The following is a 24,911-nucleotide window of genomic DNA, read 5'->3' as shown; positions in this document are numbered from 1 at the left end:
ACACCATTTCATTGACCAAAACAAGTCAAGTGGCCATAGCTGACATCACACGTGCAAGGTGACATTCTGTGTGCTTAGGAGAGGGAAATCGAAACCAGTCCACAGAGCTAACGTCTAAGGGAGATGGTTAGGATTTCAACCGGTGGGTCTGAATGGGGCATTCCCGGTGGAGGGAGGAGGATGAGCGAGGCTGGTAGGCAGCGGGCAGAGGCGTGTTTGTAAGATGGGAGGGGGACGATCTGCTGGGAACTCACATGTGGAACAGTAGGAAACTGAGCTACAAAAGGGAACTGGGCTGAGTTACCTCAGATGCTAGGGTTCTTTTAGGGTGAACAGAGACGTGATCAGAGGAGTGCTGGGAAGATGGGGACAGTTTGAGCTGAGGAGAGGATGCAGCAAAGAACCCAGTAGGAGGGGTAGTCATAGAAAGAACCGCTAGGATGAGGAGCCCAGTAGGATATGGGAAATGAAAGAGGAGGAAGAGTCAGGGACAACACTAAGATCAGAGTGACACGCCCCTAAGCCAGGCCTTCAGAGGAGCCATGTGATGGGGGGGGGAGGTGGGGAGGGGGAAGAGGGGGGGGGCACTGGCAGCAAGACGCCGTGAATCCTGCAGATGGATAACAGCTGGAAAGGTGGCTTAGTAATTTAGGAGAGGAGAGAGGAGCACTTGTTTTCCCCTACACCTAGAAGTTTAAAATTTTACAGTATGTAACGTACCAAATTCAGTGTTGCAATGAAAACAATTGTAGTACATAGCCCAACAGGAATACAGTCAGATAATTTTAATTCTTTAATTCTATGGCTTGAAACCCTCCCAAGGCTTACTGTGACATTCTGAGCAAATACAAGTTCTAATGCAGTGTCTTTTAATAATTAAAATACGCATACAAAGTTAAAATTTAATGATTTTTCTTTTTTTCCACATACATAAGCATGAATACTTCTATACTGTTTTACTCCCATCCAAGTCTATTAAAAAAAAAAAAAAAAAGCTTTTCTGGACTTTCCTTTTTCTCATGTACCTTTTTATCCCCTGCAGTGCCAATATTCAAATCTAAACTGAAGACATTCCTATACCCATGGACACTTGGAGAATACATTCTCATGCCTTTAACTTAAACCTTGTTAAAGGCTCCGTTAGGTGTGTTGTTCAGGTCATTGCCATCAAGAAGTTTATTTTTTTGCTTGAGGAAACTGAGCCTCCGAGAGCTACAAGGACCCCATTCACTGTCCTACAATTCGTGTAAGGGATGGATCTCACACTGGGGAATTTGACTCCTTCCCCAAAGCTGCTTTCTCATTCTAATACCTCTGATCACATGCATAAAATTGACTTCCATGCTAGTTCAGCGATATAATGGAACCAGCCTCACCCAGGAGAAAGGAGAGGTGTGACCGCAGATGTGTGACATTGGAAAAGTCATAGTCTCAAGGTCAGAAAGGACCTAAACAGTCATCTGAGCCAGCGATTAGCAGCCCTGACTCTCAGAATCACTTAGGGAGACTTCAGATATACAGGCTCCTGGACTCACTCCGCATGCTGGTCCTGTGTCTGGGATTAGGCTGAGGAAACACACAGGTTTAAAAAGTCCTCTGAAATGTGAACACTGAGTTGATAGTTGATGACTCTTATTGTTGTCAAGGTATAATAATAGTAGGGGAATATATATTTTAATAGTCCTAGTATTCTGAAGATACATCTGAAACACTAATGAAACAACACAATGTCTGGTTTTTGTTTTAAAGTAATCCGGGGATGAGGGAAGAGGGCAGCGGGTCCATGAAGCAGGCTTGTGGTAACTGCTGGAGCTGGGTGATGAGTGGGGATGGAGGAGGGGCTTCTTATTATGCCTGCATGTATCACTGAGATGCTTCTATAATAAGGAAGTTGCAAAAAATACTCCCCAGGAAATTCTGATCCGACCACACAGCTCTAATGACAGAGGTTGCCTGTGTCTTGTACTGTGTGCGCTCACCTACATCTTTGTGGTATTGCTGAAGATCACTCACCAACACACGCCAAAATGTGGAAATGGTTCGACTGAAATAGGGCATTTAGAATATAGAGAAGTGAGCAAGTGGCTAGAAGTGTTCTCAGATACGGTTTGCTCCCCCAAAACCAGGGACCTATTTTCTGGGTCCACTCTTTGATACTACTCTTTTCCCCCCCTTTTCAGTCCATTCCCAGGTAACTTGTAACATTTCCACTTTGACCTTTTACCCTATAGTTTCCCTACTTTGTGTCCAGGTGTGGATTTAGTCTCATTCATCCTGCTCCACGTTTGAAAGCACTTTTAATCTGAAGACTCCTGTTTCTCACATTCTGGAAAACTCCCAGCTTTTATTGCTTTAATTATGCTTCTCTGCCGTTCCCTCTGTTCCCCTGGAATTCTGATGAGATGAGACTGACCTCTCCCAGACTATTGTTCTTGTCTCTTACAGACTCTTATTTTTTAAAATCTTTCTTTCCATTCTACTTTCCAGAGGTGTTTCTCAGCACTTTTCTTCCTTCTATTGTGTTTTTTATGTTAACCCCTAAATGGATCATTTCTAGGATTTCTAATTGGTTCTTTAAAAATACATTCTTGTTTTATTTCTGTGAGTTCTTTATTTCACAATTTCTGATCCCTTTTTATGGATTTATTCCATCATATATTCCCTTAAGGTCCCTAAACATTTAAAGCTTTTTCTAGACTGTTCTATTACTTTTATTTTGTCTGGAGTGAGTTCATCTTTAGATTGCTGCTTTTGATGGTCCTTTAGCATTCGCTTTACACGTGGGTATTGGCATTTTGGGTTTGTCAGCTCAACCTAGGTGTGGGACTCTCTGCCATGGTCTCTCTCGCTGTGCCCCTTTGCTCACCCCTGCCTCTGGCTAACGAAGGCCTTGACCTGGTCCACTGGGGGCCCTGCTCCTGGAGCGAGTCGTGTTATCTTGACCGGAGGCATCCCAGATGTAGCCACTGCAGGGCTCAGCTCAGCCCCAGGCCAGAGGCTGTATCAAGGTTTTCTCTCCTCCCCGTGAGCACTTTGGTGCCCACGACCTGACAGGAGCCCAGCTTCTGGCAGCATCCACCTGGTTTGGGCCCCTGGGTTTGTCAGGATGGCCCCTCCGGCCCCTCTCACCACTGTGCACTTGTGTCTGGACACCGATCCTCAGAGATGGTCACGTTGTTTCAAGAGCCCTCTAAACTTACATTTTCTCCTTCTTTTTCGTCTATCACTCGTGTATATTTAGAGCAGGTATATGTGTGTGGCACGGGAGCCTCAGAGCACAGACTTAACACCACCATCATGACAGGAGCCTTACCCAAGCTTTTCACTTCTCATGGAATTGTTGCAAACGTCAGCAGCACTTTCAAAAATGCGTAAGTTGCACTGCATTTCCAAAAGCAAACACCTGAAATGTGGTATTTCGGATTTCCAGAGATGCTGGTGGATGAAGAAGAGATTCGGCTTGGGGGAAGTCTGGGGATGTCCCACTCCTGGGTTTCCCACGGACAAGGCACTTGTCAACACTTTCTCCTCTGGTTTCTCTTATTTTTACTGCTGTAAAGCATTTAATAGTACATGTTCCCTTCATTTGGTATGTTTTTATTTAAGTACAATTTAATGGGAGTTTGCATTTAAAAATGTTTCCAGGAAAAATTATGTATATGCTATACCTCAGCATATATTATATGTCACACAATTATATAAAATTTATATGCTTATATTTATATAAATAATATAATGTATTATAAGTATTGTATATATATATATATAAATACCCGTTTTCTAGCAAGAAAGGGCATGAGACACAGAGAATAATAGTTGATATATTTGTACCATTTGTCTTCTTAGGTCTATTAAGTTCCTGATCTTTTTCCTGATACTTTCTATTTTCCGGAGTCTGTGAAAATTGGGCCGGGAGTCAGGTTTATTACATTTAGTTCATCTTAGAACCTGGTTTCCATAATGATGCCTACATTTTTTTCCTTTTGTTTCATCAGTGACAGCCAGTTGATAGAGTCCTATAAGGGCTGCTCAGGAGCTCGAGACCTCAATTTCAGGAATGAGGGAGGCACTTTGCTCGTCTAGCCCCAGTTTTTGGGACTATTGTCAAGAGAAAAGAGAAAGGTTGATGGAAAACTCCCAAGGCCTCCACGCTGAGGAAACTGCCCTTGTGAAGACCCCCTCACTTGAGCAGCGGCCCACCGGGAGCTGCCAGCAGCTGTGGACGCTGTGTGCCAGTGGCCCCTCGGCACGCCATGCTCATCCAGTTGGGGTGATGTGTGTGACACCCGCTGCGCGCAAAGCTCTGTGCGACACTCAGCACCAGGAGCGGAGACAGAGTCAAAAATCAGGAGATGGGTCCAGACACCAGGGGCTGCGGACAAAAACAAGGTTCATGAAGCAGCCTTCCAACACATTGCAAGGGGAGTGAGCAACGTTCACGGGCTGTAATTCTCCCTCTAACACACACACACACACACACATTTAACACAGGGACACACGCAACACACATGGACACACACATACAGACAGACACACACGGGCTATTTTCTTTGTATTCAGTGCAAATATCTTATTTAACTGTTTTAGATTTGGCTTTTTTTTTCAGCATTATCTTAGGTTATAAAATGCTAGAGAACACATTTAACCACAGAAGTCTTTCTGCATTAGTAATATTTATTTTTTTAAACAAGTAAGATTAATTTCCTGTTTTAAGGGATTTTTTAATATCTCTTCTTTCTCTGAAATCTTGTTTCCTGAGAATTCTATTAGGTAACCTAAAATTTAACTAAATATCAGGAACATTGGAATATAATGAAGAAGAGTTTAAAGATACATTTCTCCATTTATCCAATAAGGTAGCACATACCCTACTTATTTCTTGAGACTTTATCCTCTGGAATTTCTCTCTTTTTTTTTTTTTTAACTAAATTAGCCACACTGACCTTTTTAGTCATGGGTTAGGCAAAGGAAGAGTTTGGTTATTTAACTTTCTAGATCAGCTAACTAAATTAACTTTCACTTGCGTAGGCTACTGAGGAAAGTAGTCTACCCTAGAAATTCTTCGATTTGAACCTTTATTATATCCCTTTAATTTTTGTTTAAAGACCATCCTCTGAATTGATATAGCTAATAAAAAGCTTATAAGATGCTTTGTACAATTACAGGATGAAATATTTTAAAATTTGGTTAATTTACTGAAATATGAAATCTATTGGCGGCTAGAAAATGACCTCTAGGTCATTTAATATAGCTAATATAGTTAAATATTGTTAATATATTTGTACCATTTTTTTCTTCTGAGATGGATTAAGCTCCTGATCTTTTCCCTGGCATTTTCTATTTTCCAGAGCCTGTGAAAACTGCAGCAGGAATAAGTTTATTCCATTTGGTTGGTCTCAGAAGCTGGTTTTTATAACGTTTCAAAAAATATTTTTAAATGTTCAAAGCTTAACCAGAATTTAAAGTTTTCATTATTTATTTGTTCTTATATATTTATCCCCATTACATGATACTGCAAGGTTTTAAGTAGATTTAAGTTTTAGAGATATTTAGAACTATTTGTAGATCAGTGCTGATTTAAATAGGAGCTCTTAATAGTGTAGCTAAAAATAAAATAATACTTAAAAAAAGAAAACCAAAAGGTAAATATATACACTGCAAAATAAATTTTTAAAAATGGGTACTCAGATTAAAAAATCTGATTTAAACCTCACCCAATGAAGCTTTGTTTACCTTCGGTCTGGTCTCTCACCCCACACCTTAGTTCCTCTGTGTACACGGCAGGTTTAATAAAAAAATCCCATGACTTAATTTTTATACAGCATCTCTTGAATAGCACTTAAATATGATTTCTGAAATGTATCAGAACTCAGCAGTGCCATGAGAATAGAAGATGGACAGCATGTGTACTTACAAAATTAACATATGGCTCAGTATATTTCTTACAATTAGTAGAAGAATTTGTTAGCTTGCAGGTTTTCATGGCCTAAATATACCAGCTCTAAGAGTCTTCATGATTTAATAATCATACGCATTCTATGGGTCTCACCTTGCTTTTAAACCTTTGTCAAGAAACTAATGTTGGTTGGGACCTACTATGAACTGTATACTCATACGCCACTCACACATAATACCAATGGGGATTTTTAATGAGTCAGAAAAACACTAATAACTAACATTGATTTAGAGCCTTCTACGTGTCCTGCATCAAACTGTAGGCATTTCATGTATGCTACACGTTTATTACAAAAACAACACTGCACGGAGCCCATATTTATTTTCCAGCAATACTGACTTTTCTACATGTACTTACTTCAGACACCAGCAAACTAATTGCCAGCTTTGCAAACTAATTTCTTGCTCTAAGAGCCAAGTCATTCTTGCTAATAGCATAGTCAGGAATAAAGTTCTTACTGTTAGAATTCAGCTGACACTATAGCTGATGATCCACATGGCATGTGTGGAACTTAGCTGGACAGTTCTGAGCTGTATGGACACCGTGGTGTTCACCACAACAAACAAACAAGATCCCAAAACAAAAACCAACTTGAGTCTATAAAGAAGCACAGGAACTAAAAAGCATAAAGGAACAGAATGTCAGAACACGGATGTGTCGTTTATATACATATGCTTTTCCGCAAGTCACCACATTTTAATTTTGAGAAAGGAGGCTAGAGATCTATTGAAGAATTCATTCCCCCATGGCACTGGTTCAACCCCGCAGGCTTCTCTGCTGAAAAGCCTCCTTATGAAGCTGAACTGTACCAGTGCCGCAGAAAACAGAGCTGAAGACAGAACCCAGCAGGGATGGTAGAATTCTCGTCTTTCCCAGAAGAGAAGAAATCCAATTGGTGGAGGGAAAAATCATCTCACACTGGAAAAGACAATGACAAAAATAAAGAGGCTTTGTCAAATGCAGCTCACTGTTTTCATCACTTAGCTGTGGTATTTCAGAGATGAAGGTTTTTGTTGTAACACATCACAGATAACGCAGGAGACTGACTTCACCTGGCCCAGCACTGCACGGGGGAAATGTCTGCTGGCAGGCGTTCTGCAGCCAAATTTTTTTTTTTTTTGGCGGGGGGCGGGGGGGGGGAGGCAATTAAAGAGAAAACACCTAATGAAATAAATACTCCTAAAATGTACGAAACTTGCTGCTGAAATGAATGTTAGGTCTGCAGAGGCACCGGCACACTCGGAGGCTCTAGCGCTGTGGAAAGGCAGCATCTCCCCGCGCCCGGGGGCACCTCGAGGGACCCCGTCACCTACGGCTGCAACCTGGTGCTGCGAGGAGACGTGTTTTCTGAACCACACGCAGCCAGGCGGCCGCTCCGACCGGACACCGTGGGACCAACACCGACGTGGGGGTCCAGCTCCGGGGCGGGGGGACCCGCAGCGCCACGACAGACGCGCCCCCCCCTCGGGAAGAAGGCCCAGCAGACGGGAGTCACCCTGGAGCCCGCACGGGAACGGGGCGCTGCGGGGCCCAGTGCGATCAGCGCCCAGAGGGGCTCTGCGAGTCCCAGCCCTGCGGCCTCCACGGCCCAGCGCGCCCAGCCGAACCTGGCCCGCTCGTCTGACCCGGCAGCGCCCGCCCGAACTCCGCCCACTAGCTAGATCCGATACCGCCCGTCCCCACACGGTACTATACGAACCCAGCCCGCCCGTCTGAACCCACCGTCCGAACCTGGCCCACCAGTCGGACCGGTACCGCCCATCCGAACCCCGCCCACCGGTCGGACCTGGTACCGCCCGTCCGAACCCGGCCGCCCGCCCGTCTGACCCGGTACCGCCCGCTCGAACCCGATACGGTCCGAACCTGGCTCACCAGTCGGACCCGGTACCGACCGTCGGAACCCAGCCCCGCCCGGCGGGCGGCGCGGCGCGCAGGCGGGCGCAGCATCACCTAGCGGAGGCCGGAGGTGCGGGCGCGGGCGCGCGGGCGCGGGGGCGCGCACGGCGGGCGGGGCGGCGGCGCGTGCGGGCGGGCGCTCGGGGCGCACACCGGCCGGCGGGCTGACGCGGGGCGGGCAGGCGGCTGCGGCGGAGAGCGGGGCCGGGGGAGGCGGCTGAGGAACCCGCGGAGCCCGAGAACTCGAGAGCTGAGGCGGCCGGACGCGGCCGCGGAGCCGGGAGTGCGGAACCGGGCGCGCGGAGCCGGGAACCGGGAGCGCGGGGCGCCGGCCGGCGGGGCCGAGGCGGCCGAGCCCCGAGCCGGGCCCGCAGACCTAGGCGCGTGGCCCCCCGCCCGACCCCGACCCGGCCCCGACCCCGCGGCGGCCCGGGCGGGCGGGCGAGCGCGGCCGGAGGATGTCGGCGGGCGGCCGCGACGAGGAGCGGCGGAAGCTGGCCGACATCATCCAGCACTGGAACGCCAACCGGCTGGACCTGTTCGAGATCAGCCAGCCCACCGAGGTACGCGGCCGGCCGGGGTCCCCCCTCCCCGGCGACGCCCTTCCGCCCCCCGGGACCCCCTCCCGCGCCGGCCGCGCCCCCGGACCCGGGGTGGCCGCGCCGGGCGCGGGCGGAGCGCGGTCACCTGTGCCCCGGCGGGGGGCGGGGGAGGCGGGCGTGGCGGGGACGTCGTTCGCGGGTCTCCCCGCCCGCAGCCGGGGTCGCGGCGCTCGGCCTGGGCCCGCGGACCTTTGTCACCGGGACGCGCGAGCATGTGACCGCGGCGGCCGCGGTGGTTTTGGAACTTGGGGGTTGGCGGCCGGGAGCGTAAAGTAAATATCGGGAAAGTTGTTCCAATTGTGCGGCTCTGCTGATAACGCGGCCCGGAATTGAACTCCCGTGGAAAGAAGGTTTCCTCCCATTCGCTGCCTGCGCTCAGGTGGACGGGAGGGCGCCCCTCCCCGCGCCGGCCGTGCGCGCGTCCGCGGTGACCCAGGCTGGGGAGGGGGAGGGGACCTGGGCTGGGGGAGGGGGCCCGGACCGCGGGAGGGGGGAAGATCGAGGGAGGGGGTGGGGCAGAGGACCTGGGCTGGGGGAGGGGGCCCGGACGGTGGGGGGGGGGGGGGACGATCGAGGGAGGGGGCCCGGACCGGGGGGGGGGGAAGATCGAGGGAGGGGGAGGGGGGCTGGGGGGGCTGGGGGAGGGGCTGGGCGGGGGGCGGGCGGTGGTGGCCGGTCCTGGGCGTGCTCCTGGAAAAGGAGGAAATCTCTCTTGCTCTCGGCCTGGGACAATGGTAGTTGTTTATAGCAAAGCTGCTGAAGGAGTTCCCAACAGCTAAAAAAAAAAAAAAAAAAAAAAATAGGTTTCGTCCCCATCCGCCGGTCTGGGAGAGCTGGGGGATGGGAGTGGAGGTGAGGGTCAGGGAGGGACCCTGAAAATGGATTCATCCCAACGAGCGCTCAGAGCTGTGCTTGCTTCTCAGGCTGTAGTTGCACAGAATTTAGCCACACGAAATACACCTTACAGAGGATTTACGTTCTCTTAGGAAATTATTTTAATAGCATCTGTTTCTGATTTGTTGTAGTTGGTAGTTCAAAGTTAGTATTATTTACTAAAATGCCAGCTTTTGGGCAGCAATCCTGTTTGGCAAATTTGAACATTCTCATGAAATTTAATCCCTATCATTAAACCCCAGTTTATATTTCTGAGTAAACTTGACCTTCACCTTTTCAGCGTCTTGATTTTGCCTGTGGTGGGAAAGATCCATTTCTTCTGTCTTCCTGGGCAGAGCCATTTATCTTACTCCTTAGTTGAATACTAATATAAATTATTAGGTTCAGGTTGCCGATTTGCACACCGATACTGACTTACTCCTGATTCACAGCTCACCTTCTCTAATGATTTTATGAGTTAGGTGCCAGTAAGTAAATTGATAATATGTAGGTAGGTGTTCATTCATAGGCTTATTAGCACGTCTTTTGAAAGGTGACTGCAGTAATTTGGCCTTCAGGATTATGTTGTCTTTCAGAATAATGAGTTCATTTTTCTTATCTCTGGCTTTAAAAATTCGGATGTAAAATATTATTGTGGTAGATAGTTGTTTTTTTCTGTCTGAATGGACCTATTTATAATTTTTTTTTTTTTTTCAGCGATTTCCCAAGTCTGGTCGTGAAAAGGAATATTTTTTCAGTTTAGTAATAGGTAATTCAGTTTACTCTTTGGGATTTTAAATTGCATTGGCATTTTAAAAAATCCTGAATTAAAAACAGATTAGAGTTCATTGATTTTATTAATTCTATTTTTAAGCTCTCGATTGAAACTTTTTCTCTATTTTTTTAGATATAGTAGTTATTAAAGTAAAACTGGCCTCTCATTTGGAGAGCTACTCTTTTCCTAGTTATTCTGTGGGTGAAAAGTTGCCGTGCACACGTGTTGAGCAAAAGTTAAAGGACATTTCTGGGAAATGATTATATATTTCATTTAGTAGTTTCTCCTCCCCACTTATATCTGAACATTTCAATTTTTAGAAATGATTCTCCGGGATTATGTTAGAAAGCTCTTCATAATGAAATAAGTTGGTTTTTTAAAATACCTGTATGTTATTTTCTTAGCTCTTATATTATCTAATACCTAGTTCACACTTTACTTTTTGTTTTCCGGAGAACCTTTGCATACTATTAAGTTTATTGTGGTCTTGGAAGTTTAAGCTTCACATTTAGCATGTATTTTTCATTATGATGCAGGTAAAAACTAAAGTTAATAATTCTCTAAATCACTATTTCAAGGCCAACAGTTTCGATTTACTTTATCTAAACTTTGTTGTCTGCAGTTTTTTACCATCTGAGAAATAATGAATTTTTACTCTATTTGTCCGTCACAAGTCATTGTTCTTAGTTTTCTATAAGAATGTAAGCATTATATTGGCCTTCATTATGGTCAGTAAATGTTGAGCAAATTTACTGCAGAATTTGATTTGTAGGAATATGATTTAAGCCTTATATTTATATATTTGGATAATCTTTTTTATGTACATATATGAGAGCTTAGTTGTGGTTTGTTTTCTTTTGATTGCTTTTTTGGGGGCTACAGTGATCAATATCTGTTATCAAATTATATAACTATAGATCATCTGTGATTGGTTTCAGGCAGCCTTGGATAACCACTGATCTGGGGTGTCTATGTTTAGGAAGATGATAAACTTGGCTTTTTGGGTTACATTCACTTTTAAAGAACATTAGAATATGTTTTAAAATCAACTTGGTTAAGTTTGCTTCATATTCACCTTTGTGTGTAAGAGGGCTTCCAAAGAAAAAGCAAGTTATATTTTATCATTGTGTATTTTTCAACCCCTTCCTCACTCTGGATCCCAGATCCTTTTGGAATTTAAAATGAGAGTTGATGATCTAAACTTAAAGTTGATGTTTTCTCACCAGGAGATTGATGTTAAGCTGAATTAATATCTTGATTACTATGGGAAACTATAGCTCATAATAAATGCTTCTGAGAGCTTTTTAGTCCTGTCTGTCCTTTTCTTATTTTTGATGTTAAGTCTTTATTTCCTTTAGGGATTTCTGATTATTTATTATGGCAGAGTTCTTGTTCCTAATCTCATTACCTCCTCAGAAGAGGGCTTCTCTAGTTACCCAAAGGTCTCCGTGTTGTTTTTTGGTGTTCTGTTGTTTAACTTATCCCAATTTTGTTATTATAGCCGTTGGTTTGTCTGAATCCCTCTCTGATTGCATGAAGGCGGGAGCTTAGAGTTTTATTGTTTTAAACAGTTTTATGGCTGTCACATGGTAGGTGCTCAGTAAATATTTTGTGGAAAGAATACTGAATATGGCTTCCTTCGTGTGTACCTTTATTCTTGACAAAACAAGATACATGCTTTTTTTAAACTTAGCGAAATTGGCTTTTAGGATCTTAAAGATTTATCTTGTCAAGTCTTATTCTTTTGCATAAAGTTTACACCTAAATGCAAAAACCATGCTAGGTAGTTGACCACTTCACTTCATGAGACATTTCTTAAAGTCATTTGTTTTATTACTTATTGAATTCATTGCCTTCTTTTTGCATTGGTGGGAAAAAAGTAACCTAGAATTTGTGTGGATACCCATATATTCTTTATTAAAGGTAAATATGTTATATTTTAGTATTCTGATTAATCTTGAGAAGTAATGTGGTGATTCATATTACCCAGAGGTGTGTGTAAAAAATAACTTCCAGTTTGTCAGCAGAGGTGGAGTAGGCAGTCTTCAGATGAAGTAGCAGTAATTGCATAACTTAGAGCTAAATGTATATTTCAGACTAATGCTTAGGTTGTGACTATGCTTTAATCATACAACTTAACTATATTGGAAACTATTTTGAAAACAACAGTTGTATTATTAAACGTTGGTACTTTAGAACGTCTGTATTTCTGGTGACTAATGTATAATGAGATAGGCAGTTGCCAGTGATGTGATTTTAGTATTTATAGGCATCTCTGCTCCTTTTAAAAAGTCTTTACTTTTTTTTCCTGTAATAATTGGTTACAGTTTATGTTTGTGGGTGTGTGCTTGTGGGTGTGAGGTCAAGGCTCTGTTTCACATGGCTTCCTTACCTTGTAACTGAAGCGGCATCTTGACTCGCTTCACTTTGCTGTGCTCCTGCCAATGAAAAATAATTTTACTTTATGCAATTTATAGACTTAATGGAATGTAAGTGTTGTAAGTGTAGGCTTTTCTAGAGCTATCAATTTTTGATTGTGGTTAATAGTAGAATAGCAAAAGTGGTTCTTTCATATTCATGAAAAAATTTGATTTGCAGAAGATCAGGATATGGTACCAAGTTGGTGGGGTGTTTAAGAGAACAAGGTTTAGAGTTATGTCATTAAGTATTTAATTGAGCAGTTGTAGTGTATAAAGTATTATTATTAGTGGTTGGTTATTATTCTGGTGGCGTAGATTAATTTGTTTATAAACAGTTTTACCAGACTTGAACTGGGTGTAATATCAGAAAATGCTAATTAATAATATAGCAGTTATTTTGATATTAGCTTGCTTTCCTTTATTATACATAAAAATGTATATATGAGTAATATTTATGGAACAGTAAACTGACCTCTTAATTGAAAAGTATTTTCAGGTTAGGTAGAGTCTGTTGATTTTTGTTCAGAATGTTGCTGTTGCTATTAGTTTCCTGGCTGATTGTATTTCGGATACGCTCCTTCACCTTGACGATGTCTAGGACGGTGGTAAATTTTGTTGGACCTATACTTACATTTGTAAGTTAGGTACTAAGCAGTGAGCCACATCCCACAGACCCACTTACCAGGTCTGGGCGCGTCCCAGTCGTCAGCCGACGCTGACAGGCTGGCAGGCCCTGCAAGTCCAGTGGTGGCTTCCGGTCAGCGTCCCACAGGTACGAGGTAATGGTAGGTGTGGGCGTGTTGTCCGGGTGGACCGTCTTTATGCGGGAGCTGTGCACGAGCTGGAGCTTTTCCTTATATTTGGGGTCATGGACGGGGTCTAAATAAAGCAGGCTGAGGGCTGGTGGGGACGTATTGGCTGGTCTGTCTCAGGTCATCTGGTTGAGATTTTGTTCTACAACAATAAAAATATAAAAGCTCACTTATCATTTTGGCATAGGTGATTGACCAGAGCCATAATACATTTAATTCAGGAAGTGAGTGTCCTTCATAAAGTTAACGTAAGTACATAGACAAGTAGCAGTAGTTCACGTGGAAGCCAGGGAAGTATTTTCCCAGTATCAGTTGATCCCAAAAGATAAGGATAATTTGAATTTTATACTTGCAGTTTTACAATTGTGTCATGAATGAAATTATTTACAGGAACCGAGATTGAATAGTTTACTGTGACTGGAAAATAGCCAAAATTTCTATGTTTTCACTCAAAAGAAGTTTAATGTTAAGGAAAAAGTAAGTTGTGTAGCTTACAGAAGATAAGGTGTGAACTTTTGTCGCTGTCGTTTGCGTTGTCGTGTTTCTAGGTTGGATACACACAGCATGCTTTGCTTTCTCAGGGAGGTCACTGCGTTATAGTTGGGTTGACCTTATGGAGCACTGTTGTGAAGACTGATCACACCAGGATGACAGGCGTGGGGGGGGGTTCACTCTCGCGTGAACAAGATGAACTTGCTTCAATTGTTTGTGTTTTCCATTCCTGAGGTTTTGGACTTCCCTGACTTTACTAGTGCTGTTCGTGCCCATTTGATCTCGGCACGCTGGACAGGATCATTCACTTCTTTGGGTTTTGAAAGAAAGCCATTTTCCATTTCGGTTGGACGGAGCAAACTGGAAGAGGACATGTCACTGTTGAGTCTGGCTCTGCTGCCGTCGGGCAGTGCGAACAGTGGGACAGGTGCTTCCGAAGGAGAAGTCTAGCCCAGCTTCCTAAAACCCCCCCTGAGGGTTCCACTGTTACTCAGAGTAGAAGAGAGTTTGACCCTCAAAAATAGGACCCAAGAAAAAAATGCTCATTTGTTACTATTGTTTGGGTATTTTATTGGTTAAGAGCAGTCTAGCTGGTGTGTTTTATTCCAAATCATAGCTTACAGTTCTCTGTTGCTTGATTTCACACATGTTCTGTTAAAGGAAAATCAGACTTTGGTTTTGGCAAATTTAAACCATTTGTTCCTTTAAAGAATGTACCTTCTCTTTACCCTTGTTTGCTAATAGTGGTACTTTCCATGGTGACTTACTTATTATACTTTCTATTTCCTGATTTTTGCAGGAGAACTAACAAAATTTCTATCTTATAATTTCTTTTTGTGCTGCTGTTACCAGCTTTTGGTACTGAGGCTGGAGGTTGCCAGTTTTCCCCCCTTTTGCTATGAATCTGGTCTAGTTCCATATGTTGAGGAGAGGAAATGAAATGCGAGCAGCAGTACAGTCACCGTTGGATACGATCAGATGTTTAAAAACCACTGTATTCTTAAAATGCATGACTCTTCCTGTATACATACTTGGTATAAAATGTATACCCTGGGAAGGTGTCTTTCAAATACATTATTTTTAGGTAGGTATTGATATTATTATCTGAATAAATTTCTGAGTGCACCAGACTTGTAGAGAAATGCTTGTAAAATCTACCGTGGTTTTACATAAGTTTACAATATACCGTAATTTTACATGAGCTTCTTAATGAGTTCTTAGGTTATGTTACATTAGATTTTTCACTTTAATGAATTTTTTTGTTGGCAAGTATTTGGGGGGGATTATTGGGGTGATTATTTTTAAGAGACATTGGTAATAAAAGTAAGAATCAGTTATATGAAGATTTCTAGTTTGAACCTAAGTATTTTATTTTCTGGTACACAATTCTCCTTTGGAAGATTGTTTTAAATATTTTTCATATTCTGTTACATTAAGATCCATTTGTCTGTTTTGCACTTTGAATGGATCTTGTACCCATGCGTGGTTTTGTGCCATCATGCATTGACCATTTGGAAAATATTGGTTCACTGAGCTGTGTGGATTTTCCACATGTTGATAAATTTCTTTAAACAATGTAAAACTATCACATTGTTAATATCATCACTGACTAGAAAACTCTTAAGTATTGGGAAGCTCTCAAGCTCAGTGGTGGAGACACATTTTCAAAACGCCTAGTTTTCTGTCAAAGCTCAGATTTTATTGCCGGCAGCCCTGCCACGGCAGCACTTGAAGGAAGGGGCTCTCGCTTCGTTTGTTTCTGAGAAAAGGCCCAACATCCACACCCGAATAACTGTAGTTTGTCAGCAGCCCTTCCAGGTGGAAATGGTGTTCCGTGAAAAAAGCGGCTTAGTTCACAACGTTTACGCGGTCGCACACGTGCTTTTTCTTGAGAGAGCCATCAGACTCTGATAAGTAGAAGTTCTTTATGTGCACTTTGTATTTTGGCAAATAGGATATTGAACAAATATACTCAAGAGTCCAAGTGAAACTGGCCTTTTTTTTAGGTGTGAATGCATAGCAGTGAAAAATACATGGACCATTAGGACAGTTTGCTGCTGCTGCCTCTATTTGCGGTAACGTGCTATCACCTTTACTTGCCATTACTTTTTACCGTCAGTATAAATGCCAACGTGGTGAGAGAGGCTGATACTGCCTAAGTATTCGTAGGAAAAGAGTTTTGACCTCACAGTTGACCTGAGAGGGTCTGAGGGGGGACCCCAGGGATTCCTGGATTACAGTTTGTGAGCTGCTACCCTAGAATACTTAGTGATTGGTTTTAAGAGTTTTGGTTTGGGCTGATTTTTAAAATACATTCTCAGGTGGATATTAAAGTCTGTATTCATGGTATTTTCCAACTAGGGCTATAAAATTAACATATGTAACATTTAAAGCGTGAACATAAGACTCATTATGATAGAAAGGTAGATTTTAACATAATATTAATTTATTTTACATATATATTTGCTTAATTTTTGTTTATAAATACCTATTTTAATTTTTAGTTATCAGTAATAAGATGCAAGCATTTACATTTTTGCTGTTGAAGGGTACTGACCATAACCTAGCTAAAGCAGTGACTGTGAAGTTTTATTACTCTGATTCACTCAGGTTATGACCTGGGCCACTCCCTCCTGGGCCGCAACAGTGGCGTCTAATCTTCCAAGTAGCGTGGTTGGTGGGTGTGTTGTTGATGTGGGCTCATGTCTTCAGGCGCTTGTCTGTCCTTTCCAGTCTTTCCTTACGAAACATCAGCTCTGCATTATGCCAACCACTGACTGTGTAAGGATGTTTTTGTTGTTGTTGTTGTTTTTAAATTTTATTTATTTATATTTGGCTGCGTCGGGTCTTTGTTGCTGCGCGTGGGCTTTCTCTAGTTGCAGCGAGCGGGGGCTACTCTTCGTTGCAGTGCGTGGGCTTCTCATTGCGGTGGCTTCTCTTGTTGCAGAGCACGGGCTCTAGGCGTGCGGGCTTCAGTAGTTGTGGCTCGCAGGCTCTAGAGCGCAGGCTCAGTAGTTGTGGCACACGGGCTTAGTTGCTCCGCGGCATGTGGGATCTTCCCAGACCAGGGCTTGAACCCATGTCCCCTGCATTGGCAGGTGGATTCTCAACCACTGCAGCACCAGGGAATCCCATAAAGATGTTTTTTTCCTACTGTTTTTAACCAAAAAACAGTTAGTATTTTCCCTTAGCTTTAATATATCTCCCGAGAGAGAGACAGCACAGGTAGTATTTATATTTTAAAACTCGCCATGCATGATACGAAATTTTAATGCTTATAAATAATAGGTGAACATATTACTTTTTAAAATGCATATGGTAAAAACAAAATATTAGAATATTGAATTTATGTTAAAGATTAGCAACACTTAAGATTAATTTAGCTACTCAGTGGCAACTTTTTTTGCAGCAGATATATTGTGTTCTTCATTCATGGCTAGGTGTAAGTTCATTTTGAAGCTTTGGTGACCATTTCCTTTCTACTGATAGTATTACTAAATTATTTTGATGGTGCACTGTTTTTAACCACTTAGTGAGACATGTTTATTAATAGACATCTTGTTTTAATTTACCAGAGTAATAATATACAGATGAGAAATCTGAATTGCTGAATAAGTGACTTTGTGACTGATTCCTTTGCAGATCAGCTGAGCTCTGCTTATTCAGAGGAGGAGCCTGGCGGGAGCGCCATGACAGACAGCGTTTTCACCACATTTCACACTTAGGACCGCGGATATTTTGAAATGCGTGTTTAATTCTAGTTTGGCAAAGGTGACCTTGTTGAGTTCATAGTACAGTTACGGTGTTTTTGTGCCAAACTTGTTGATTTCAGTTTTTAAAAATAATTTTTTATTACCTTCATGAAATTGTTATTTTGGGAATATCGAGGACGGTAAAATTAAGACCAGTAAATCTGGAAAAGCACTAAAAAACATTTATGATGTTCTTCTATGGTTTACTTTTGAAGTATATTCTTGAAAATGTTGTTAGACATCAAGGAGTTAATGCATTTGCTTTTTTTCTATTGTGGAAATTATGTGCTTATTTTAGAATATTTGGAAGTGCTTGAAGTATACATGTATATTTAGTTGCATTTGGCTATTAATTATTTACATTTTAACCAGTACTGAATCATGTTATGTTATTAATCATGTTATTTAGATTATCTAATCAGCCAGGTCTGTCAGGAATCCAGTTTTTAAAAGCTTCGTAGGTTATTCTGATAACAGTTATAATACTTAACATTTCGTAAATGTATAGTGTCTATACACATGACATTAGTGTAAATGCTTTGCATGTATTATCTCTTTTAGTTTTTATAGCAATCCCGTGAGGTGGGTACTTTTGCTAGTCTCATTTTGGGTGAAGAAACCAAGGCACAGGGAGATCAAATAACTTGCTCAAGGGTATAGAACTGGTAAGCTGGGAGCAGTGATCGGAACCCAGGTAGTCTGGCTCTAGAGCCTTCCCGTAACCATGATGAGAATTTGGAGAGTTAAGATCACTGCGATTTAGAAACAGAACAATTTAGAGCTTAATTTTAAGGAAGAACCACAGGCATGATACAGTGAAACCTTATGTGCATACGTATGCATATCTTATATATACATGAGTGTATGGATTTTCATCTTGACTTTTTAAAGCCCTATTATATCTTTTATCTTTGAGACAGGTGATTCTGTGTTTTGTAGTCAACGTGGTGCAGCCATATTTTATTTTCTAACTGTATGCAGACTGTTGGATACCTTGTATCTTGCACAGTAACCAAGAGTTTGGTAGCTTCACTGATAGCTTTCCTGTGCCCGAGGGAAGGAAAGGTAGGCCCTACCTCCCTGAGGTTCTGGGCACTGCTGAGTTCAGACCCTCTCATGGCGGCAGGGCGGTGATCGGAGTCCTGCCGTCTGCTCACACCGGTTTACTTCGTCCCTTTTCCTCTTGATGAGCCTCCTTCACTGCCTTTCTTCTACACTTTACTCTGGATCCCGGCTGTGGCCCCGGCCCTTTCCTGGTCTGTGCCTCAAATGAAATGACAAGCAAAACTTGTTTGTTCTCGTCACTGCCGGGGCTCAGTTAATTTAACTTCATGAAGTGTTGTTTACATATTACCTAGCAATTCCCCCCCAGGTAACATTGGAGTTTCAACAGAGTCTTCTAGAGCTAATTACTTGTTGGTTACTGACGATTCTGACTAACGTCTACTGAGTAAATATTTGCCATTCCCAAACTGGAAGGGAGAATTTCAGACAAAAACGGCCGTTTTGGAGAACAGTATAGTGGACCTTCGAGATCATACACACTTACTTCTCTGTCATGAGCCTACGTTTTCTCTTCTTGAAAGAAATAGTAAAGCGTGGAGGAAGTTTCTCGGTGGGAAGTTAAGTGTACTTTTCTTTTATGAGCCAAAGGCTGAGTATTTGATTATGGGAACCCCGCGTTAGCATACCCAATTTGTGATGACAGCAAACTAAGTGTACTCACTAAACTAGTGTTACAGGGTGATTAGATGCATGTAACTTCAAGTTGTCACCCATCATATTTTCCTTATTTGTATCAGTTTGATGTTGCATTTGCCTTTAGATTCTTGTGGTTCATATTTCTCGCACAAAATATAATTTAACTTTAAAGTTATCATTAATTTTTTTTACTGAGTGGCACCTAAACTATTAAATATTACTTGTTTGTGGTTTGCACAGCTTCTGAACAAATTTCCAGTGCTTCAGCAATGTTTCCATTTTATTGGTGTAATGACGTTTTTAGACATTTTATCTTTAGTATGTAATTACAAATGCATGTGATTGGTATCAACAGCTTGATTCTTGAGAAGCATTACAGATTTTACATTAAGTACAATGATAATTCTTGTTTGCTTCTATGAACTTGTGAGCAAAAATTTTGGAAATGGTTATGCACTTACTTCAGGGCCTGAGTGCTGTGAGAAATTGCTTCTGTGGCATATTTGTTTTTGTTTCTTTTTTTAGTGGCTTAGCCCTGTTAAAACTATGGCATTTAAACACTTCTCTTGGGTTTGTCATAGGCTAATGCAGTATTCATTCATTCAGACTAATATTTATTGAGTGCCTCTATGTTTTAGGCTTTGTTTATAGGGACTGGGCCTACACAAGAGAAAGCTGAAATGCTCTATCTGAGGGAGGGAAGGGAAACAAGACTCTGCATAATGGCCCCGTTGTGCCCTAAGAAGAAAGCTTAAGCTGTAGCCCGCAGTGCCGGCAGCGCCTGGGCCTGAGGTGGAACCCTGGCCCTCCCACGCGGTACCTGTGACCCTCTCTGCTGCCGCATATCCGTGGGCGCTCACTCAGTGGTCACCTACTGCGTGCCAGTCACTGCGTAAGTGCCGAGCACGCAAAGCTTAGTGGACACCTGATCCTTTTCTCAAGCAGCTCCCATTCTAGTGTGGCAGGTAGACTGAAAGGCATGGCAGTAGTGTGGTGAGTGCTCCGTTGGGATGCTGAGGGGCAGGGGCCTCTTCATAGACTGTTGAGATGGGTCTTGAGATGATGGGGAATTTTCCCTGTGGATCAGGGGAGGGTGTTCCTGGCAAAGAGCGTTAGTAGTGCAGCAAATACGTGTTCATCTGATACCTGCGGGGCAGCGATCAAGGGAGACACCTGTGTGCCGGTTTGGAGGAGCCAGGGGAGCACCTGGGGGCCGGGGGAGCACCTGGGCGGGCACAGTAAACAGGTGTGTAGGCCAGGGGAGCACCTGGGGGCCAGGGGAGCACGTAGGAACGCACAGTAAACAGGTGTGGAGGCCGGGGGAGCACCTGGGGGCCAGGGGAGCACGTAGGAATGCACAGTAAACAGGTGTGGAGGCCAGGGGAGCACCTGGGGGCGAGGGGAGCACATGGGCACCGCACCTTTCCTAGAGGGCAGGTCAGCAAAGCTTCACTGAGGTCATTTTAGGAAATGTTTACTCTGAGTCCTGAGGAATTTGTAGAAAAGGTGGAAAACTTATTTAAAAGTATTCAATCTGGTTGAATCCGTTTTTGTGCCCGTGAACACGCAGGTGCATTGGTGACCTGCAGGCTGGCTTGTTCCTCGTTACTTTCTGCTCCTCCCTGAAAGAGGATCGTAGGGCCTTGCCTTCCTGGCACCAGGCTTGACCACGTGGCTTGCTTTGGCCAGTGACATGCCACTCTGAGCAGCAGCTTTAGGTCCCACATCCATGCTTCTGTTACTGCTCTTCCCTCCTCCGTGAATTAGTGTGTCCCAGGCTGGGGCTGATGAAGAAGGCTGGAACAGAGTGATCATGAGAGAGAAATGAAACTTTGGAGTTGTGGCCACTGAGCTCTTGGGTTCATTTGTTTTTGCAGCATGGCCTAGTGTGTGTCCGTGTGTGTCTGGACGGACGAGTGTGCCCGCTGGCCTGTCTGGGCCAAGGTGCCAGCTGCTGGCTGTGGAGCTGCAGGTGTTAACAGGGCTGGTTTCTTGCGGGCCTTGTAAGCCAAGGTGAGAACATTGCAGATGAAAGAAGGTGATGAAGTTTGCAGTTGAGCGCGCCTGGCCTCGCTGGCGGCAGAGTCTACGGGGCAAGGGGAGAGCGGGCCTGTAGGCAGGAGGCTGACAGGGTTTATGGCAGGTGTGTCTGTGGGATCAAGGCCGCAGTTCACGTGGAAGGAGAGGATGAAACTTGAGGAGGTACAGTTGGGACTTGGAGAGTGGCAAGGAGATTGTTTAAGAGAAAAAGTCGTCCGGGATCATCCCAGGTTTGTACTTGGCTACTAGGTAGGTGGTGGTACCCTTAGCCAGAGTTAAAAAAAAATACAAGTGGTAGATTAGATTTGGGTGGGGAAATAAAAAGCTGTCTTTGAGATGTATTGAATTTGAGGTGCTTATGAATGTCCAGGTAGAAGTTTCCTACATAGACAGCTAAGAGGAAGGGGATGGGGGAGAAGGGTGTGGCTGGAAGGTAGCCAAGGTTGGGCGAGCCTCAGGAGAGAAAGGACCTAGGACAGAAAGCTTGAGAACCAAACTCTCTGAGGTCGAGCATATGGAAAGCTGGAGGCCATCCAGGTCCAGTACAGGAGAAGAGCGTATTGCTGTCCAGCCCGGGGGGAAGGTTTGGAGCGAAGGTGTCTCGTGCTGAGCTTTCTGTTCTGTGATCTGCCGCCTTGTAACTCATCTCATCCCTGCCTTCTTGCTTCCGGTCCTCCTAGCCTGCTAAACTGCTTTTCTCGAAGTAACCTTGGTTTCCTAACTGCCAAAACCAGTTGCCCATTGTAGGACCACAGAAGACTTTATTTGCCCCCCGCTTTTTCTTTGTAATGGTATTTGTGCATTTCCACCTTCCCTGATTTCCCTTGGGTGACTCCATTTGGCTCTTCTTTCTTGGCGATGTAAGTATTTTAACATTGGACTCTATCCTCTTATTTTTTTTTTCAACAAATTTATTTTATTTATTTATTTATTTTACTTATTTATTTTTGGCTGCGTTGGGTCTTCGTTGCTGCACTCAGGCTTCCTCTAGTTGAGGTGAGCGGGGGGGCTTCTGTTGTTGCGGAGCACGGGCTCTAGGCGCGCGGGCTCAGTAGTTGTGGCACGCAGGCTCTAGAGCGCAGGCTCAGAAGTTGTAGCACGTGGGCTTAGTTGCTCCGCGGCATGTGGGATCTTCCCGGACCAGGGCTCGAACCCGTGTCCCCTGCATTGGGAGGCGGATTCTCAACCACTGCGCCACCAGGGAAGCCCTCCTTATTTCTTTAATTCAGAAAAGACCTGTAATTAAGTATGGGACCATTATCCTGAGATCTAGCAGGCAGATTGGTGTGGGCCGGAGCTGACACAGCACGCTTACTTAAGACATCGACTGTAGACGGCGCTCGCGTAGCTACTGGTACATGTTGCTGGTGTTGCTGGGTCATGGGAGCCGTGGGGGGGGGGGGTGTTCGTGGGAGGGCTGGTGTCCTGGTGGCCGCTGCCCCTGTGCCGTCTTCTCTCCTCCTCTCCTGCGCCACGAGTGTTTCAGAGTTGCTGTGGGGTCTCTGCAAGAAGACAGGGGCCTAGCGTGATTTTACTCTAGGAATTAGGGAATTTCTAAAACATGTGTAGCTCATTGCAGACACTAACGACTTGACAGCACATCGTAAGAAATAATAGATTCTTTCCGGAAAAATGCTGCTGCTTTTCACTTAGAGCTGTGGTCTCTAGTTAGAACCTTCTGTTCTAAATGGTTACATTTGTGTTGACGGTTCAGTGTCTGACTGGCCCCAGGAGCAGAACCTCCATGGGATAGTGGCTGTTGAAGAATTAAAATTAAGTACGACTTTTTAGGTGAGTACTAACGGACTTATTTTTACTCAAAAGGAAGCTATAGACGCCTTTATAACACCTATAGAAAATTCTCTTAATTTTTGACAGCTGTGTAATTAATATTCCGCGTACTAGTCACACTAGTCACGCTCTGCAATACAATGTTTCAGTAATGTTCCTGTGAACATTTTGCAAACATCTCTTTCTGTAGTTGTATTTCTATAAAAAAGATTTCCAAAAGCAGAATTTACATCAAAGGGCTGTACGCACAGAACATTTTGATAGACTTTGCCAAATTCTTACCTTAAAAGGCTGTTGCAGTTCATACCCCCATGGTTGTGAGTATGACCCTTTACCTAACGTTGTATATTGGGAACCAATCTTTTTTCAATCTGACAGTTGAAAAGTCATCGGTTTCAAACTTCACATTTCCTCGTTCATGGTTCAGGTGGAGCGTCTTTCACGACTTCTCTGGCCATTATACTTTTTAGGTGAAGTATCCCTTTTTCTGTTGGGATATTTGTTTTAATCTTTTCAGTTTGTACAAATGCATATTGATGTTTTATCCTGTATTTAAAAAATTTTTTTTCTACTTAGTCATTTTGGTCTTCTAATTTTATATCCATAAGTGAATGTATTTTATTGGCTCATTTCTTTCTTCGTTTTTATGTACTTGAAAAGTAGCTAAAAGATCAAGGGAGCACCTGTTTTTAAAATTGTAGCTATCTTAGCTTGAGTTACAGCTGAGGGCTTCTATCTCTTTCCTTTTACATTTAGTAATTACCATATTTTGTAAGCATGTGGACAGTCTTTTTTTCTTAGATCAGGCTCAAATCTATTAATCTCTCCACTACCAGACTTTATAGTATCAGAAGGAGGCTTGCACATAGATAGGTTTGTTTCTGAGGTCTTTAAATGTTTAACTAGTTTGGAGTTTTGCTTTATGTCCCTAGTTTTCAATATAACTGTAAAAATGCTAAATTAATTTTACTTTAATGATTTTATTTATTTATGCATTGAGAAGATTCTCAGAATGAACTTTAGGGGTATGTGTTTCCTTTTTAGCAGTAAATGAACTTAAAACCGTTTCCAAAAACCAGAGTATGAACTTTAGAAGTTCAAAACTAAGTCATGAGCTTTGCAGAAATTAGCTCTATTGTTAGTTGTAAATAGTTAAGGTTATCTGACTACTTAAAACTTGCTTCTAATTGATTTGATTTGTTTTAGTGATATGGTATGTATTTTTTTCAATTTATGTTATTTATATAAACATCACAGTAAAGAAATTAATATGTTAAAAAATGATGATTAGCATTAAAAAAAAAAAAACAGGTGGTTTTGTTTCCTGGTATTATCTTTTAGAATCTTCTATGTGATTTGGGGGAGAGGTAGCGTATTGGATGCCTAGTAAATGGCATTTTCAGGGGAATCAGTCATTGTAAAAGTCATCATTAGAACTGCACGCGCGCGTGTGTGTGTGTGTGTGTGTGTACCAAATGTTGTTTAACTCTGCCGACTGATTCTGCCTTGTTAAGACAATCAGTAATTATATGATTATTTTGCTGGTTTGGTAATTTGGTTGATGTGACCAGCCACCTATAAAAGAAGAAAACCGTGAAGTACAGCTGTACTTTGCTATCAATTTAAATTGTCTGATTTTAAAGATGAAAGTTAAATTTTAGAACTTTGTCGTTGCTTTTCACCCTAAGTTACTCAACCCTCGACTTCACCCAAACCAGTGACCTTCAAACCGCCGGATCCGTCACCACCTCGCACCCCTCCGACCTCCCCCCCCCTTCCCCCCCCCCCCCCCCCCCCCCGC

General features: G+C 43.3%; 1 protein-coding gene across 12 annotated transcripts in view; it reads left to right on the top strand.

Annotated features, from left to right (window-relative positions):
- The first annotated feature begins 8,260 nt into the window (after positions 1–8,260).
- Positions 8,261–24,911, top strand: part of AFDN (afadin, adherens junction formation factor) — a 131,731-nt gene continuing 115,080 nt past the window's right edge. For 10 of the 12 annotated variants that reach the window (XM_061207562.1, XM_061207569.1, XM_061207559.1 and 7 more), the window contains exon 1: positions 8,261–8,415. In XM_061207562.1, the coding sequence (XP_061063545.1) occupies positions 8,311–8,415 (105 nt within the window). In that variant the 5' untranslated portion in view covers positions 8,261–8,310. The remainder of the gene's footprint in view (positions 8,416–24,911) is intronic. The other 2 variants (XM_061207568.1, XM_061207564.1) reach the window with 1 other exon arrangement.

Source organism: Eubalaena glacialis, chromosome 12 (genome assembly GCF_028564815.1).
Source record: "Eubalaena glacialis isolate mEubGla1 chromosome 12, mEubGla1.1.hap2.+ XY, whole genome shotgun sequence".
NCBI lineage: Eukaryota > Metazoa > Chordata > Mammalia > Artiodactyla > Balaenidae > Eubalaena > Eubalaena glacialis.
The sequence above is the reverse complement of the archived record's forward strand: the minus strand, read 5'-3'. Positions and strand labels throughout refer to the sequence as shown.